Source organism: Marmota flaviventris, chromosome 8 (assembly GCF_047511675.1).
Source record: "Marmota flaviventris isolate mMarFla1 chromosome 8, mMarFla1.hap1, whole genome shotgun sequence".
In the NCBI taxonomy this organism is placed as follows: Eukaryota; Metazoa; Chordata; class Mammalia; order Rodentia; family Sciuridae; genus Marmota; species Marmota flaviventris.
In genome coordinates, this window is record NC_092505.1 from 49,435,357 (window position 1) to 49,453,222 (window position 17,866).

The 17,866-nt window shown below is 40.3% G+C and overlaps 1 protein-coding gene across 1 annotated transcript in view; it reads right to left on the minus strand.

Moving 5' to 3' along the window:
• Atp13a4 (ATPase 13A4) overlaps positions 1-17,866 on the minus strand; it is a 125,562-nt gene that overhangs the window by 73,657 nt on the left and 34,039 nt on the right. Inside the window, exon 2 of the mRNA XM_027936112.3 lies at positions 11,290-11,463. Within this exon, the coding sequence (XP_027791913.3) occupies positions 11,290-11,463 (174 nt within the window). The remainder of the gene's footprint in view (positions 1-11,289; positions 11,464-17,866) is intronic.

Sequence of the window (17,866 nt, forward strand, 5' to 3'; positions counted from 1 at the left end):
AACTAGAAATTTGAAAGTTAATGTATTAATTTATGAAAAACTAATGAAATGGGTTATGACCCTGTGTGAGAGGAAAGATGACTAAATCAAACCAAATAAAATTCACATAGATTTATTTTCAGAGCCTAAGAGTGACTGCAGAGAGCTAACTTTCCAATAACTGAGCCACTAAACTGGTAGACACTTTTAGGTATGGTAGAGTAGGCAGCCAACTCTCTAGAATATGCTTTGACATAGTTTGTATTACATAGCTCTGCCTTTGACCCTATCAAAGGGGCTTTGCTATGAGAAGAACTTCAAGTTTCTAATGACAGCAGTAATAAATATATTTATCACTCACTACATTATAGGCACAGATTTCATTTAATGCCCAAAAGCCCTATGAGATAATTACCTCAATTATCCTTCCACTTTATAGGTGAGTAAATTAAGATGCTTGGCAAGTATTAGAGCAGGAATTTAACCATCCACCACACCCCTGCTGGGCTCCTCCATAGTCAACCCCCTCCTCCATTCTAAATTTTGCTAAAAAAAAAAAAAAAAAAATTGAGTTGTCACTTTATATATTCAACCTGAACTGAGACTTCCAAAGAATAAAGTCTCAACTAAAAAACTTGATAAGAAAGCACATAATTTGTTGGTAGATGAGAATACAAATTATAATAGATCCATAAAGACTAAAAACCTCTAGTTACCAAGTGAGGACAAATGAGAAGACAGCTACTCTTGATCCTCTTATGTGAATTAAAATACTATCAATGACGACATTTCATATGATTACTTAGCAGTTTCTGTGAACTTTTTGTATCTGCTATCTTATTTTAGACTCACAGTTCCCCAAAGCCCATATCTCTATTTTGCAGATGAGAAATCATGAGCAGAGCTAAGAATTATTGGATGACCATGACCAGGGATAAGAATTATTTGATCCAGTCTGATATTGGTAGTTGGGTAAAACTGGGACCTGATTCCAGGTTTTCCCACTCCAAATCTTGACTCCTTCCTCTTTATTTCAACAGGTTGTTCCATGGTGTTTGTGACTTGTGTGTGGGAAATCACCTTGAATTCTGTACTACGTAACAAAACACATTCATTTTCTCATAATTTCTGCTCCCTTGGAAGCACAGAATCTGATTCACAAAGTCAAACTCTGCAACAACCAGCAGCCTTCCATACTGTATGCCTAAAAAGGGAAAAGCAAAGTAGACAATTGAAACTCCCAAGTTCCCCAAGTCCAATGTTTATCCAATGCACCAAATGCACACCTTAGTCTTGATATTTGTAAGTATCAAACACTGAAATATCATTATTTCAGTGATATCATTAAACCAAATATGATCAGTTATATTTGTGTTTAAGTTCATTTCCTGTTGTTCCCTTTACCTCTTGCCCAATAACTCTGTATAACAGAAAGTAGAATTCTACAGGCAAAGTAAAAGTTACAACAGTTAAGCAATCATTTTTCTTAGAGTAGGGTAGTGACTTCTCTCTTGTTAACTATTCTTTTGAGGACTCTTGTCAAATAGCCCAACTTTTTTTTTGGAGAAAAAGAAAAGCAAAGGAATGGAAAAAAAGTGTTCCAATATGAAATGGTCAACTGGGATCACATCTCCAACTTCTCTCAGTTTTCGGTTTGATATTATATATTATGGAAAGACCACAGGCTGGAGACCTGAGCCCAGATCTCAGCTTGTCACTGCCTTGCAGCTCTCTGAACCTAATCTCTTTTACCCAGGAGAGTAGTAATAATAATGTCACATTTCATGAATGTTTGAAGTATTAAATGAAGAAATATATAATACCTTTTTAATTAAATAATTGGCTTATAATGTAAATAATATCAATTGTTTGCCTAGCAAATCTGGACTCACTCAAGTCTCGCTGAGCAGAACGTACCTCCCCTTTATCAAAATAATTGACCAGATTAATTCTTCAACTCTAAAAGAATAGGTCTCAAAATAATTGAAGAGTGCATTTCCAAAGTTGAATGTACACAGAGGACCTATGTTTGACCTGTGAAGACAAATAGAGGAACAAACTGGGCATTGTTTATTTTCTGTGATCTTGAACTTTCTGAACCTGGAAATGCCAGACAAAATTTTACTTTTGAATGTACTGGATTATCTTGCTTATCTTATCGCAGCCTTTTTCTAAAAGCACTTCAACCTTTGGAATTTAAAAGCAGTATAATGGTCATTTTAAATTCAGGCCAGTCCTGCAACTTCTCTTGTATGTTCAGTAGCACACACTCATACAAGCAAAAGTTGTATTGAGTTTGCCATAAATAAAAGAAGTAGCCTACTGCAAAATTCCAAAAGGCACTAGAAAATGAATACTTTCTCTTAGAGATGGGCACCCTGCAAAGCTAGATTGATGAACTCTCTGGTAAGGTGAAGTACTTAGCATATTAGAGATAAAGTAATGGTAACCTAAATTTCCTCACTGCAGTACTTTAACACTGCACTACCTTAACAGACCTATAACTTTTGTGAAATATCATTCTTTCTGCGAATCAGTTTTTTCTCTTTTTCTTTCCCCTTTTTGGACAGATTCATTTGATGTTCTTTATACCCTGACCTAATCTATCCAATGTTGCTTAGCTGAAAAACATTGACATTGGCTAGAATGTGAGATTTAGCTAAAAGATATATGGAGAATTCTCTAAACATTGGAGACATTGCACACAGTGTATTATCTGAGTACTGTTAGGACATATTAACCAGAAATAAATAAATAAAAGGAGTGCTGCAAATTAGTGAAGTCATATGACATAAAAAGATTGTATCTATGTTTTTTTCCTTAAAAAAGAAAAAGACACCTCAGAACAACTCAGCATATGTATTTTGAGAGATTGTGGTTTGGTGCTTGTTTGCTTTATAGTTGTTTTCTGAATGGAGAGGGGGTAGTGGATTAGTTGGTTCGTTATCTGTAACATCTGGAGATGCAAAACATCTGGAGATGCAGGGTATAGTAAAAAGTTAATCGATGCCCATGGAGTGAATGCATGCATACCAGGCAGTTCTCATCTCAGCACTTCACACATATCACCGCATATCCTCCAAAGAGGTAGACCCTATTGACAGCCCCATTTAATGGAAGAGTAAATGGAGGCAGAGAGGGGTAGGTAACTTGCCTATTATAGTCTGGGTTGTCACCCGCAAATTCATATGTTGAAGTCTTAACCTCATATCTATTTGAATATAAGGTCTTTAAAGAGGTAATTAAGGCTAAATGAGGCCATGAGGTAGTACATTAATCCAGTAAAATTGATATCCACATATAATGAAGATGAGATTCCAGGAGTGTAAGAGTTCAGAGGAAAGGCCATTTGAGGTCACAGAGAGAAGGTAGTCATCTGCAAACAAGGAAGACCATCTTCACCAGAAACTAACCCTGTTGACACCTGGATCTTGGACTTCCAGCTTCCAGAACTATGAAAACATAAAATTCAGCTATGGGAGCACTAGCAAACAAATACATTGCCCGTGGTTGGGCATGAGCAGAGCTAGGAATCATATCTAGGCACCCGGATTCCAGCCTCTATGCTGAAGGCACTTCTCAGTATTGCCTTTGTGGCATCTGGACATTACACAGAGACTCACAAGATCTTTAGTTCAACTCTCCATCAATGCTTAGCGATTTTGCTCCTGTTGCTTACAGCTCTGGCACCACGAGCATTTCATTTAACTCTTCTGTGTCTCCAGCAGTAACTCAAACTATTAAATCACAATATCAATGGCCCTGTGTTATGAAGAATAATAGCATCAGAACTACTTATCTTAAAATAGAGTCATTTGTCCGTGGCCAGTTCTGAGAATCTCAGGATTTCTGGTTCCATGTTTAGTAAAAAGCCAGGGAGAAGTGGGGGTGGAGGGGATGGGCTTCAGGAGAGGGAGTGTGTACCTAAAAGATACATAATACCATGTTCTCTTTCTTTCTCAATTGTGGCATTTCACTTTAGTATCTTTGAAATAAAGCAGTAATAGAAACTGTAAGACTATTACAGATTCCATTGAATTCAATTTATTTAATTGAATGAAATAAATATTGAGCACCTGCCATGGCTCTGTACTAGCTCCAAGAGAGGATAAAAAGTAAGCCACTCATCTTTCTTCAAAAAGCCTATAATCTGATATGAGTAAAACCATAAAAAGGAATGTGGTATAGTGCCAAACCAACCCTGGGACTCAGAGGGTGGGAAAACTTAGGTTCAAGTTCTTTGCCCACATGATTTCCTCTTCTGAACCACTCTTCATATGCCTTTCCCATCAGCTTTTAAATCTCATCTGTTTGGAACCCAGGAAGATTTTTCCAGATTTTATTGACTTGGTTAAATCCCTGTTACATAATCCTACCCTAACCGTGAACCTTTCCTAAGTAACACTTTGAAGAGTTGGATAATTTTTTTATGTGGTGGACTGATGAATTCCATGACCCTTTGTTTATAATAATAAACAAAGACATACCCCTGTCAGGAACCAGCACTGTGACTGGCATCAGTCTGCACTCATCAGGTTTATGAAGGAAAGAGAAACAGGGAGGGAACTCCTGGCTCTGACATTTACTAGGAAGTAAAATTACTTGTTCTCTCTGTATTCTCATCTGTAAAATGGACACAATCCTGACATTTTACAGGGTTGTTATGAAAACTAAATAAAATGATCAGTGACCGGCTATATTATAAACTGCAAAGTGAACAGCATTTTATTACAAGGCAGACTGCCAAAAGCACAGAAATGAAAACAGAGAATTAAAAGAGAATGCAGGAGAGATGAGGAAGTACCTCCAGGACTGGGCCAGATAATGAATCAACAAAGACATGATAGAGAAGGTCATAAAAGTCTAAGAAATGACCTTCAAAAACTTGGAATGGAACCACCATTTGATCCAGCTATCCCACTCCTCAGTCTATACCCAAAGGATTCAAAACCACAACACTAAAGTGATACAGCCGCCTTAGTGTTTATAGCAGCTCAATTCACAATAGCTAAACTGTGGAAACAGCCTAGAGGCCCTTCAGTAGATGAATTAAAAACAACAAACAAAAAAAACTCTGTAAGAATCCTTGGAAAACTGGGAATAGAACCACCATTTGACCCAGCTATCCCACTTCTCAGTCTATACCCAAAAGACTTAAAAACCGCATACTACAGGGACACAGCCACATCAATGTTTATAGCAGCACAACTCATAATAGCTAGACTGTGGAACCAACCCAGATGCCCTTCAGTAGATGAATGGATAAGGAAAATGTGGTATATATACAAAATGGAATATTATTCAGCATTAAAAGAGAATCAATTCATGGCATTTGCAGGTAAATGGTCGGAGCTAGAGAATATAACGAAAAGTAAAATTAGCCAATCCCAAAAACCAACTGCCGAATTATTTCTCTGATTTAAGCATGCTGAGCCATAATATGCTGTGTGTGTGTGTGTGTGTGTGTGTGTGTGTGTGTGTGTGGAGGGGAGGATTAAATGAACTCTAGATAGGGCAAAGGGGAAAAGGGAAGGGAGGGGGCATAGGGTTAGGAAAATTAGTGGAATGTGATGGTCATCATTACCCTAAGTACATGTAAGAAGACATGAAGGATGTGACTCTACTTTGTGTACAACCAGAGATATGAAAAATTATGCTCTATATGTGTGAGATGAATTGTAATGTATTTTGTCATCATATAAAACAAATTAAAATTTTAAAAAATTTTTAAAAAGAAACTGTATATATACACAATGGAATATTACTCAGCCTTAATAAATGAAATTATGGCATTTACAGGTAAATGGACAGAGTTAGAGAATACCATGCTAAGTAAAGTAAGCCAATTCCAAATAACCAAAGGCCAAATATTTTATCTGATAAGTGGATGCTGATCCATAATGGGGAGGGGCAAGGGGAAAATGGAGGAACTTTGGATTGAGCAGAAGGGAGAGAGGGGAGTCAAGGAGGTATGTGTTGAGGGGTTAAGATGGTAGAATGAGATGGACATTATTACCCCTATTTATGGGTATGACTGCACAAATGGTGTGACTCTATATCATGTACAACCAGAGAAATAAAAAGTTGTGCTCCATTTGTGTAAAAAATTAAATAAATGAATAAATGTATGTCTAAGGAATGAGAAGGTTTTAATAAGTGGAGATAAATACCTGTGTTCTGCATCTGTTCTACAGAGAATGTGTGTGGGTGAGAGAGAGGAAGAGGGTTGACTCCTCACAAGAGTGTCACCCAGCAAGGACAAGGGTTTCCATCTGTTTTGTTCACAGTTATATTCCTAGTGATTTCAATAATGTCTGGTGTCTGCCTGATGCTTGGTGAATACTTATTAATGAATGAATAAGTTGGTGAAAAGACGGAGGGTAGAAAACAGTTAATGGCTAAAAGCATGGACTCCCTGCTGCCTCCATAGAAAAATGGTGCTGATGTGGGGGATGGGCTGTGAGCAACCACCCTGCTGAGGGGGTACTGAGGAGAGGCAATAGTCCCCACCCCCCACCTCACCTCCACTCCCACCCCCATCCTGTCAGACTTCAGGATGCCATTTGCATAGCTGATTTTCAGAGTTCCTAAGTTTTTAACGAAAAGCCGCCAGGCCTGACGTCTTTAATTGGAACTGAAGGAAAAAAGCTGCTCTCAGAATGAAGTGCCTTGAGTCAGGCCTCAAAAGGAATCATCACAGAGTTCTCCTTTGCACATCGTGGGTCTTTGACAATATGTGATATGCAAAGACGGTGAAGGGAAAAACGTGTGTGTGATTGCAAAAAAAGATGGGAACTACAGAAATCATCAGGAGCATTTAATTCAAACCACCGATGAATGTAAATTAGGCTATTTGCATAGAAATGTGGCATCACTACAAATATTGGTTAAAATTCAGAAATACATGAATAATGAATAAATTCTACCTTAAAGTTTATAAAATAAAAAATGTAATTACTCTTGGAAAAAAAGAAAAAAAATCTTGCACTTTATGGTGCTTAATAAGAAAGGGGAAACCAAAAATAAACTGAATATGGAAAGTTTTTAGTAAGTACATCATGCTTTTTTTTTTAATGTTAAGAAATGACTACCTAATCAGTGTCTGTGATAATGATCTGCAATCTTACCAGTGTGAGATTGATGATAAATACCAAGTACTAATTTTCTAATAACATGAAGAATAGATAAATAACACATTTTCAGGTAGGAGTCACCCAGTCCTCTCTAGTGAGACGTTGTAAGAGTCCAGCTATTCTAATATAACTCAAATAAAAAATTTTAAAATGTCATTTTAATGCAAATAACCTAGAAGCAGACTTTTAATCTATTGGTGCTCGAAGCTTATTTTTATCTAAGTCTTGGATAGTAAGAATGTTGGAAATAATTGAGTTCTTGTCTTAATTACATAAAGACTAATTTAGAACCTCATTTATTTGAAGGGTCTCTGGCATAAAAAATCCATTTAAAATTACACACAAGCGCAGGTAATTAAAAATTAAAGTTGAAATCAAATGGAAAAGGCATGATTGAAGTGGGTTGAGACTATTCTGAGTCGCTCGAAGGGCATTGAAAGGCGAGAGGGAATACATAGACTTGAAAAAGAGGCAAAGAAAGGTGTAGGATAGTGGGATGTAGCTTCCAAAGGCTCTGTGGTTTTGCTTTATTTTGATTTTTGGAGTATTTCTAGTATATGTTCATTTGCAAAAGGGACCACATGCAATCAGGAGAGATCACCTGGCTGGGACAGAAGAGGGCTGGGGATTCCCAGTCACAAGACACCTTACCCTGGAAGGGGATGCCAGGCCTGCTGGCAACAAAGGAGGACACATCAGAGCCAGCATGGCCTTTAGGCATGGACACACCTCAAGCACAGCAAGCTCTTCTTCACAGAAAGCTTTTTGAGCTGCTTGAGCTATTAATAACAAAATACACGCATGCGCACCAGCACAAATTTAAAATAGTCATTGATAATCCACTTCACAGTTTGCAAATGGCTTTTATATACATAATCTCACTTCATCCTCACAATAGCCCAGTAAAGAATAAGCACATTACTAGCCCCGTTTTTAAAACTTTTTTGACAATTTTTTTAATTTCCTAAGCTACACAGGTACATAGTTTTTCATATTTTTATTGGTGCACCATAGCTGTATAGAATGATGGGATTCGTTGTTACATATTCATATATGCTAGCTCCATTTTGTAAGTGGAGTAGCCAAGATCCTGAAAAATTAGGAACAAACCTAAAGCACCAGGACTAAAAGTCAAAATATTTGACTCCAAATTCCAGAAGGCACTATCTGCCTGTGTGCTGACACTTTTCAAATTTTTCACCCTTGGTAGATTCTTCTTTCTGCATCTTCATTTTCCGTTTAATTATTTCCCTCTCCAGTTTTTCACTGTCGTCCCTTCCCTTCCCATTTTCTTGTTCATTTCCTGTCCATGCCTTGATCCCTCCAGCAGTCTCAGAGAGCTCTGCTCAGCCAGCCAGTCATTCTCAGAGCTGAGGAGTCTTTGATTCAGAGGTTTTGCTTCTGGTACAGCAAAAGCAGTGCCCTCCTGAGAACTAGTTGAGAGCTCATGGAAGTACCCGCAGGGTAGAGGTAAATTCATTCCATGCTACAAAGTAAAAACCTGATAGGTCCTTAGATTCACATGGAGAAGCAGCTCTACGAAACCTTGGTCTTTCATCAACATCATGTCCCCATTCTGTATTACTCAGCCAGAAAGAAGAATGAAATCATGGCATTTGCTGGTAAATGGATGGAACTGGAGACTATCATACTAAATGAAATAAGCCAATCCTAAAAAAACAAGGGCCAAATGTTCTCTCTGATATGTGGATGCCGACTCACAATAGGCATGGGTAGGGGAGTGGGCGGGTGGAGGTTCACCATTTGAAGAGTGGAGGGGAGTGGGGGGAAGGAAGGGGGATTGGGAGTAGGAAAGACAATAGAATGAATTCAGACATAACTTTCCTATGTTCATATATGAATACAAAATCAGTGTAACTCCACACCATGTACAAGAATGGAAAGTTATATTCCAGGTATATAGGTAAAATATACATTCTACTGTTATGTATAACTAAAAACAACAAATTTAAAAATTAAAGAGAAAAACATTAAGACCCCTTCTGGGCCCCAGAAAACAAACTTCTCTACTCTGCTGCCGCAGTCTGGCTGGGCACACAATCACGAGCCACCACACAGCTTGTAGATTCAAACAGCAACTCTTTATTCCCGAACTCACACCAGCCGTCTACAATCACGTTCTGGGGAAGTCCACGTTCTCTGCCCAAATCCACGTTCTCTCCCAAATCCACCTCCACTGGGCTTCTGTCTCCCAAAATATACTGTCTGAATCCTGTGAGAACTCAAGGGGAACTCAGGCAGCAGGATACGCCCTATTCCCAGCAGGAATAATCTTAAACCTTAAACCTGGAACCTAAACTGGGAACGCCCTAAACACGACTATCTTAAACCGGGAACACCCTAATCTGCCTTGGTCCTTGAGCAAGGTCACCTACATTCAATGTCGCTGCAACATGTCAGCAACATGGGGTACGCTGGCAAGGAAATTGTCATACCTACTTGGCTAATGGCTCCCAGCACTCTGCCCCAGCAAGAAATTCAGACTGTGTCTAGGAGGGCCACTTATGACCCTTTGCTAAATCTGGATTATTTCCCGCAGACTTTATAGATATCTAATGGCTGAGCCATGAATCAAATGTCCAAATCTCTATTCCTCTCCCAAGGACCAAGACAGCTCCTAAACAGGAACTATGATGATTTGTAGCAGTTTTCTCCGTGTGCGGTTTTTCAGAGCATTAGCAGTACCTGAGAGCCCACTGAACATGCAAACTCCCAGCCCCATCCAAATCTAGTGGACTAGAAACTCCAGGGAGTGGGCCCCAGCTATTTGTGTTAATGGGCCTCCTAGAATATCCTGATGCCAGCTGAGACTTGGGAACCATTGGCCTAAATATAACCCAGTGGGAACAACCCTAGACTAGGAGGCTAGCCCTAGACTAACTGTACACATGGTATTTAGTCTTAGGCTCCTCATTCACATATGAGCTCAGGTAAATTGTGTCACCTCCCCAGGCCCCACTTTCCCATCCAATGAAGAAGTCTTGTATGTGAGTGCCAGGCACTTTCCTTCCAAGCACATTCTAGGAGCCTTCGAAAAGTATGCTTTGACCGTTCCGTGGGCTACCGCTGCCTCTCAACATCATCAACATGAGTTGTCATCCTTACTCCACAATAATATCTTGCTTTCTTGAAGTCTTGAAGCTTATTCTTCAAGAACCTCTGGTTAAATTATAGTTCAACCTGCAAGTCAGTCCCTTAGCTGTCACCTGTATCAGGGTTACATGTCAGCTAATCTGAGACGTAGAACAGGTAGCTCTTAAAAGGAATAGGATCCAGAATGAAGGGTGGGGCTGGTCCCAGCACAGCAAGTCAGCAGACATACTCTATCCAATTCCCAGCGTCATGGAAAGTTAGCCCAAGCTTGGTTAGATTTTGGATTACAACATTTTCTTTTTTTGCTAGTTATAAGTCCTGCTGCCGTCCTTCCTTCTTACAGCATTAAATAAAATGTTCATCTAGAAAGAGTGCTATAAATAAAAAGAAGTTACACTCCCAAAAGCAATTGATTTATCAGGGATTTGGTTGTCATTCTGGGTCATTTAGGTTGGTGCCTTGTTAGAATCAGTGAGTCAGTCAGAGGGGAGTGCTCCATGAGACTGTCCTTTCACTCCTTCCGCAGGAATATCCAGGTCAGCCCCTCAGCCACCTCGTGTTAGTGGGATCACTACCACATGCAGGATCAGGGAGAGCAGAAATTAACAAGTTAGGAAGTCACTTCCCTGTGGAGCCCACAGAGGGATGCTTTCTACCTCCTATCCTCCCCAGCTCCTCTCTCCCTTCCTCTAAAGTCACTCCACAGAGGGAACAGGCATGGGTACATCAGGCTTGGAATAAGAGTCAGTGTGGATTTTGTAACCTGTAACCTGACTTAACCACTTCACACCCCCTAATATCTTTAGCTATTAATGTGATTATTTTATAATATTCACAAATGTCACCATTTTAAAAAGAACATGCCACGATATAGGTCTTCTTAACCAAATCCCATCGTGTACAAATTATTGAATTCCCGGTAGATGCCAAGCCATGAACAGACCTAATCATACCGAAAGGGTTCATCTGCCACCTGCCTCATGCTCATCTCCACAGCTCTCCTGCAGCACGACGTCTAGGAAGAGGGGTCACCAGCTAATTACAAAACCAGGCAGACACTTACTGTTGTCCTCAGTAGCACAATGTCTGCTTCTTGCAAGGAACACGGGACACAGCTTGCCCAGACATGCCAAGCCGGTCTCCAATAAAACACCAAGGGGAGGATTCCAAATGAGACGATGGATCCAGCCAGGCAGAGGACTTTCCTGCAGCTTTGAGTCCGATAGCCAAATATTTCCTGAAATGGAATCAAAATGACTCTCAATATTGGTTGAGCACAATATATGAACAAATACTGATTTTAGCAATGAACTGGGGGCAGAGAGGGAGTGTTGACGGGGGCGGGGGGGGGGGGGGGAGGGGAAGACAAGGAGAGGAAGAGACACAGTGGAGCAGGATTCCTGACAAAGAAATTTCAGACATGATCCCAGACCTCCAAGGAAGAACCATCTAAATGCAAAAATTCGTTTCTACAATTTGGGCCCTCAGCTGCCCTGGCCCAAACACTATACCACTATGCCAGGCATTCAGATATATGGGTTGTTGAAGTCTCCCAATTATCCCTATGGTCCCTGAAATATTACCCTCATTTCACAAACTATGGGACTGAGCTCAGAATGGCTAAATGGGACAAAGTGTCCAAGGCCTCACAGCCAGTTCCACTGCTAAGATTCAAACCCAATTCTGTCAGCAGGCGAACCTTGAGTTTGATTCATAGCTACAGCAGACAGGTCCACAAGCCTTGTGGCAGGAAAGCTAGCCATGACAGTGAACCAGTGATCCTGTTGGCTAGAACCAGCAAACCTCCCAGGCCGGGGAAAGGGCAACCAGGCTGTGAGGTTTGGAACCAGGATTCAGTGAAAGAATCTGATCACAAGAGGGTTAACAGCCAACTTGCTTTTGGGAGTTTGGTCACATATGTCCCCATGTTCCTCCCATGTTAAGTAACAAAAGGAATTTGACATCAGAAGGGATAATACATAGAGAATCTGTAGTTCACATCAGCTTGTGTTATTGAGCACCATTATGAGACATGAGAGGATGTTATTAGATCCTAGACAATAGAAATTTGAACAAGATAAGAGATTCACCTCTCATACATGTCTAATCTAGACAAAATTCTTTCCAAGAAAAGTCTGGAGCAGAATAGAAAACTACCCTTTGAAGTTTATGGCCTTAGTCTCACAACTACTTTTCACAAAATCATAGGTATTCTTTTTACTGGTTATAAAACTGAGAAGGAGTAGAATGTTCTGGTTAAAAGCACATTCTCTGGACCAAGACACTTTGGGTTCAGAGACTAGCTCTGCCTCTTATTGGTTATGTGAACTTACACTAAGTTATTTAATCTCTTTCCTCCTCAGTTTTTTATCAATAAAATGTGGGTAGTGATAATATCTAGGGAACCAGAGAGCTGAAATAAAACTTTGCAACCTCCGCTTCCTGTCTCACCTGATCAAGAATACATTATCTGGAAAGGTTCTGTGATCCCGAGCTGAAAGCTATTTTCAAGTGTAATTATTAGATTCCCTCCTACGATTGGCAGCACAGACAGGCACTGAATGACATCCTTAGGTATTGTCCACATTTGGCCTGACTCTTATAGAATGTTTGCATTAACTCAGAAATCAAAGCTTTGACTTATTTGCAGAGTAGACTGTCTACCCTAACATGAACGCTCCTCTGGACCAAGCTCCAGTTTTTGCTTTCCTGGTGCCACAACTGGAAAGGCTCCCCACATCACATCCCTGGCAATGCTCTGTTTGTCCCATATGGAGTAAGTTACCATCATAGTTTCCCTCCCTGTCCTGAATCCTTCCACCCACATCTCCAGTGTGCTGTTCCATTGTACACTTTGTCCTTGATAAATTTCTAGCCCCAGCCTCATCATTTTATCACTATATATATATATATATATATATATATATATATACACACACACACACACACATACATATATGTATATATGAAAACTTTTATACTGCCAGTTAGTTGAGCCCCCATGTCATCTGCCTGAGCTACCCTGTTCTGTAGCACAAACCTCTCAGTTAGCATGCGTTTATTTATGGGTTGTGCAACAAGAGTCCTCAATACTTTCCAAAATATCTTCATGCTCATTATTAAGATAACATAGGCAGGAATCACTGTCTTCATTCTCCAGTTTAAAAAACTCAAGTTTCAAGTTACTATATACAATAACAGTTATTATTAGTAACTAATTATTACTGATAGCGATGCTAGCAACTAACATTTATTGGGCACTTAAAAGTCCTTCACTAAGTACTTTACACATCATCCTCTGTTTAAGAAAGAGGAAATAAGTTTCCCAAGACACAAAGCTCCTAAGTAACTCCAAACTAGGCCTCCACTGTAGACCTCTGAAGCACATGGAAGACAATGTGGGCTGGCTATTTCTACTCTCAAGCTCTTCTACATTCTATCTTTAATTTTCAGTTTAATTTAACTGATGTTTATTGGGTCTGCCAAATAGCAGGCATGTGCGTGACCCAGAGATAAATGAGACAATGTCTCTAGCCTCAAGGAGCTCATTAGTTTAGAGGGGAGGGAAGACACAAATAGAAAGATTAAACACAGAGCAATAAAAGGTTTTTACAGAAAGGTGACCATATAAATTGTCCTAGGAATGAGGTGCTACTAATAACACTGGAATGATGGGAGTAGACAAAGGTGTCCCTGGCAAGCGCAGCAAATCGGCCCCTGTAATACCACAATGCTACTCTAGAAGCTTCCCTACTGTCAGCCTGCTGGACGCTATCACTCCATTTAGTGGCTCTGTGATCCATAATACTAAAATTATTAAATTTTCTGTAGAAACGATGAAAAAAATGTGGACAAGGCATGGACAATTATTGCTTCTTGAAGTGAGTTGAGTTGTAATGACTCAAAGTGAATTGCATTCCAGGAATTATTAACAGATATTGGGTTTAAAATTACAAAAATTGACATGGTGCTATTACCATCTCATAGAAATTTATTTCCTATATTCATGGAGTGCCTTCCATGTCCCTGAATATGCTTGAGGTAACTCTCCCTGCCACCCTGCATTCCACCTACTCTCACCTCCCACAAAAAAAAGGGGGAATCAGTGAGCCAAAAAAAAAAGAAAATTAGGAAATTTTCAAAAGAATATTACACAAATAATTAAACTCACGGCAGGCTGTGTGCACTATAGAACAGCACAGTGTTCCTGTCTTCATCCTTTGCTTACCCACACATTCTTCTCCTTCCTCAGTCCCTAGATATTCAGGTCTTTTGCATCTATAAGTGCTTAAACTTTGGCTTCCAGCTATCCAGGCCTTCTCCTCACAGGAAGCCAAACTTTGGTCCCAAAGCAATGGTTTAAACTTCCTCAGCGAGTAGGTCAACAGAGAGGCCAAACCTATGGACTCTCTCTTTATAAAAATATGCACACCTCTCCATCGATTTTCAGGGGTGTTCCCAGTTCTTCAATAAGGCCCTGCTCTGGAGGGCTCATGAGGTTGAATCTAGTTAATCTTTCAGAATTTACCCTCAGCACTTTAATTTAGGGTTTGACATGAGGTGAGCACTTGGTGATACGTGAAGTGTAGACATAAGAACATGGAAATGAAACAGGACACAGGTCAGTGGCTGTCTCCAAAGAAGTCTTTCCAGTGTGATGTCATCACGTGGGGACTACCAAATCCTGAGAGTGATTCTCAGCCTTCTAGTCCCAGAAACTGCTGAAAGAATCATTGTCCACAGGAAAGACGCAAGGTGAGCAGATTTCAGAGACCAGGGCACACAGAGAGAGGAACAGATGAAATTATCACACCAACCAGATCAACGTGGGGGTTGTATTATGATCACATTCCCTCCCCAACAGCACCATCCACAGTCATGGTTGTCCTGACAGTGGAGCTATATGTCAGCACAGTGCTTAAAATGGGCTCTGGAATCTTCTCTGACCATCTCACATCCTGATTGATAGGCGCCCTCTTTAAACACATTAATTTGTTCAATCAAATTACAGTCAAATTTTGTTGGCCTGGGAGCCATTTAGTCTCTTGAAGACATTTTACATTTCTCTACAGGCTTTATTTAATATTTGAAGGTTTTAAAAGACTCCATTTTTAAAAGTTGACTTCCCTGAAGATAATTTCTTTTCCCTTATTTCGAAATGTTAGGTGTGAAAAGAATACTTTGCTGTAATTTCCATGCATTACAACACAAATCTGTCAAATGAATGCGATTTACCTTGCTGCTTACCTCCACTCTGATACCTATTAAAATTTCTGCTTCAGTAGTTTCTTGTTTGCCACTCTTTAGTACAAAGGAGAATTTCCCAAGCTTCTAAGTTAATGTGACTTTGAGATTCTCATACTGAACAACTTAATCCACAAATCTGGAGGCACACAAAGAATAACCTGCAGATAGGTTTCTCATTGACCTGCTAAGTATTTCTTAAATTTTTAAATTGGTCCCCTAGCTATTTTCACACAAAAATAGCCATTTCTGTTTTTTTCTTCCAAACAAATCAGAAATTGTGGCCATATTTCCCCCATGTTCTTGTACTGTAAGAATCAGACAGAGAAGACAAAAAGACACCTTCCAAATAACCCAGGAAGGAGCTTGAACTCCACCCAGTGAGAGGATACTGTCACAATCCATATCCACACAAGGGATTGAACGCCATGCTTCACGCACGTGGACCACAGCGGCACCCAGTGGCGTGGATGACTCTGTGAACGGCAGGTGGACACGGTGCCAAGTATTGCAATAACATCACGACCACTTCATAAAGTTAAAAGCAAATTCAATTTAAAGTACTTTTTAAGGATACAGTTAGATAAAATAAAACCATATAGAAAGGGAAATAAGGATATGAAGAAGACACAATAGAAGACAATGGCCACCTCTACTAGGGCCAGGCAGGGGCATGACAGGTCAGACAATTAGATGTAGGTTATTTTCAGGATCCCAGTTTTCATCTGGGTGGTGGGTTCGTCACATTATTCTGAAGAACTAATGGAATAACTAAGCTAATGCCATATAACCTGGACAGATAACCAGAGTGCGTCACAGACCCAAGATTATGGATTATCTAATTGGGAATATCTGAAGTCATGGAAGAAAAGAAAGAAATAACCAGCTGGGGTGAGGAAGAGGTGCCCGTGGTAAGGAGCACGTGCTCTCCTGATTCCTGTTGTCCTTGCCACACTTTATCCTCCCCCTGCCATTAACCACATGTCAGGTTCCATCTCTCATCTCGTCCATTCTGCCCACTCATTAGAGTTACAACCTCTCCCTGGAAGGCAGCGCTTCCCCTACAAAGGTGAGCTTGTCTCCCAGGGGACACTTAGCAATATCTGGAGCATTTTTTTTGGGGGGGGGGTGTCACTCGCAACGAGGTGAAAATTGCTTCTGGCATCTGGTGGGTACAGGCCAAGAATGCCACTATACATTCCACAAAGCAGGGGAAGGGCCTAAGAAAAATTCACCTGGCCCCAAAGAATGCCCAGGTTGAAAATCCTTGCTTCAAAGATTTTGTTTTTCCCCACCTAACTTAAGTAGACCTCTAAGTCCTGGGGCCTACAGTAGCCTCCTCAGTGCCAGAGAACTTGGGACATTTTGATTTTGAAATCTACAGAGAAAAAGGACTCATGCTTAATACCCACTGCTACGGTTGTTTGACACCCCCAAGTGTTCATGTTTTGGGAGCAGAACCCCCAGGAGGGCAGTAGTGGGAGGTGGTGAGACCGTTGAGAGGAGAGGCTAGTGGGAGGTCCTCAGGGCTTTGGGTGGGGCACACCCATGGAATAGAGTCTCCTGGAGTGAGTTCTGGAGTTCTGAGTCTGACCCTGGAGTTGTTCTCTGGCTTTCTGTATCTAGATGTTCATGAGCCCTTTCTCATTGCACACTCCTGCCATCTGCCATGGGGCCCTCACCAGGGTCTGTGCCATGCTATTTGGACTTTGAGCCTCCAAAACTGTGAGTTAAATAAACCATTTTTTCTTCATAAATAGCCTGCCTCTGAGGTAAATGGATGGCGGTGGAGAAGACAATGCTAAGTGAAGTCAGCCAATCCAAAAAAAAAAAAAAAAAGTCGAATGTTTTCTCTGATATAAGGGGGGGTGACTCATCGTGAGGTAGGAAGGGAGAGCATGGGAGGTTTAGATTAATTCTAGATAGGGAAGAGGGGTGGGAGGGAAAGGGAGGGGGAAGGAGATTAGCAAGGATGGTGGAATGTGATGGTCATCATTATACAAAGTACATGTATGAAGATTTGAATTTGGTGCCAACATACCTTATATACAAACAGAGATATGAAAAATTGTAGTATATATGTGTATTAAGAATCGTAATGCAAAAGGAAAAAAGAGTACATGTACAATGGCATAAATTGGCGTGAACATACTTTATGTATATAGATATGAAAAATTGTGCTCTGTATGTGTAATAATGATTGTAATGCATTCCACTGTTGTTGTGTATTTTAAAAATAAATAAATAAATAAATAGCCTGCCTCTGGCATTTCATTATGGTAACAAAAAGTGACTAATAACAACCACTAAGGTCAGCAGTGGTCCAGTGCAGTCTGACGATTCATTTTGCACATCAGCAAATTGAGGGGCTGAAAGAGGAAGCAATTGCCCACCTG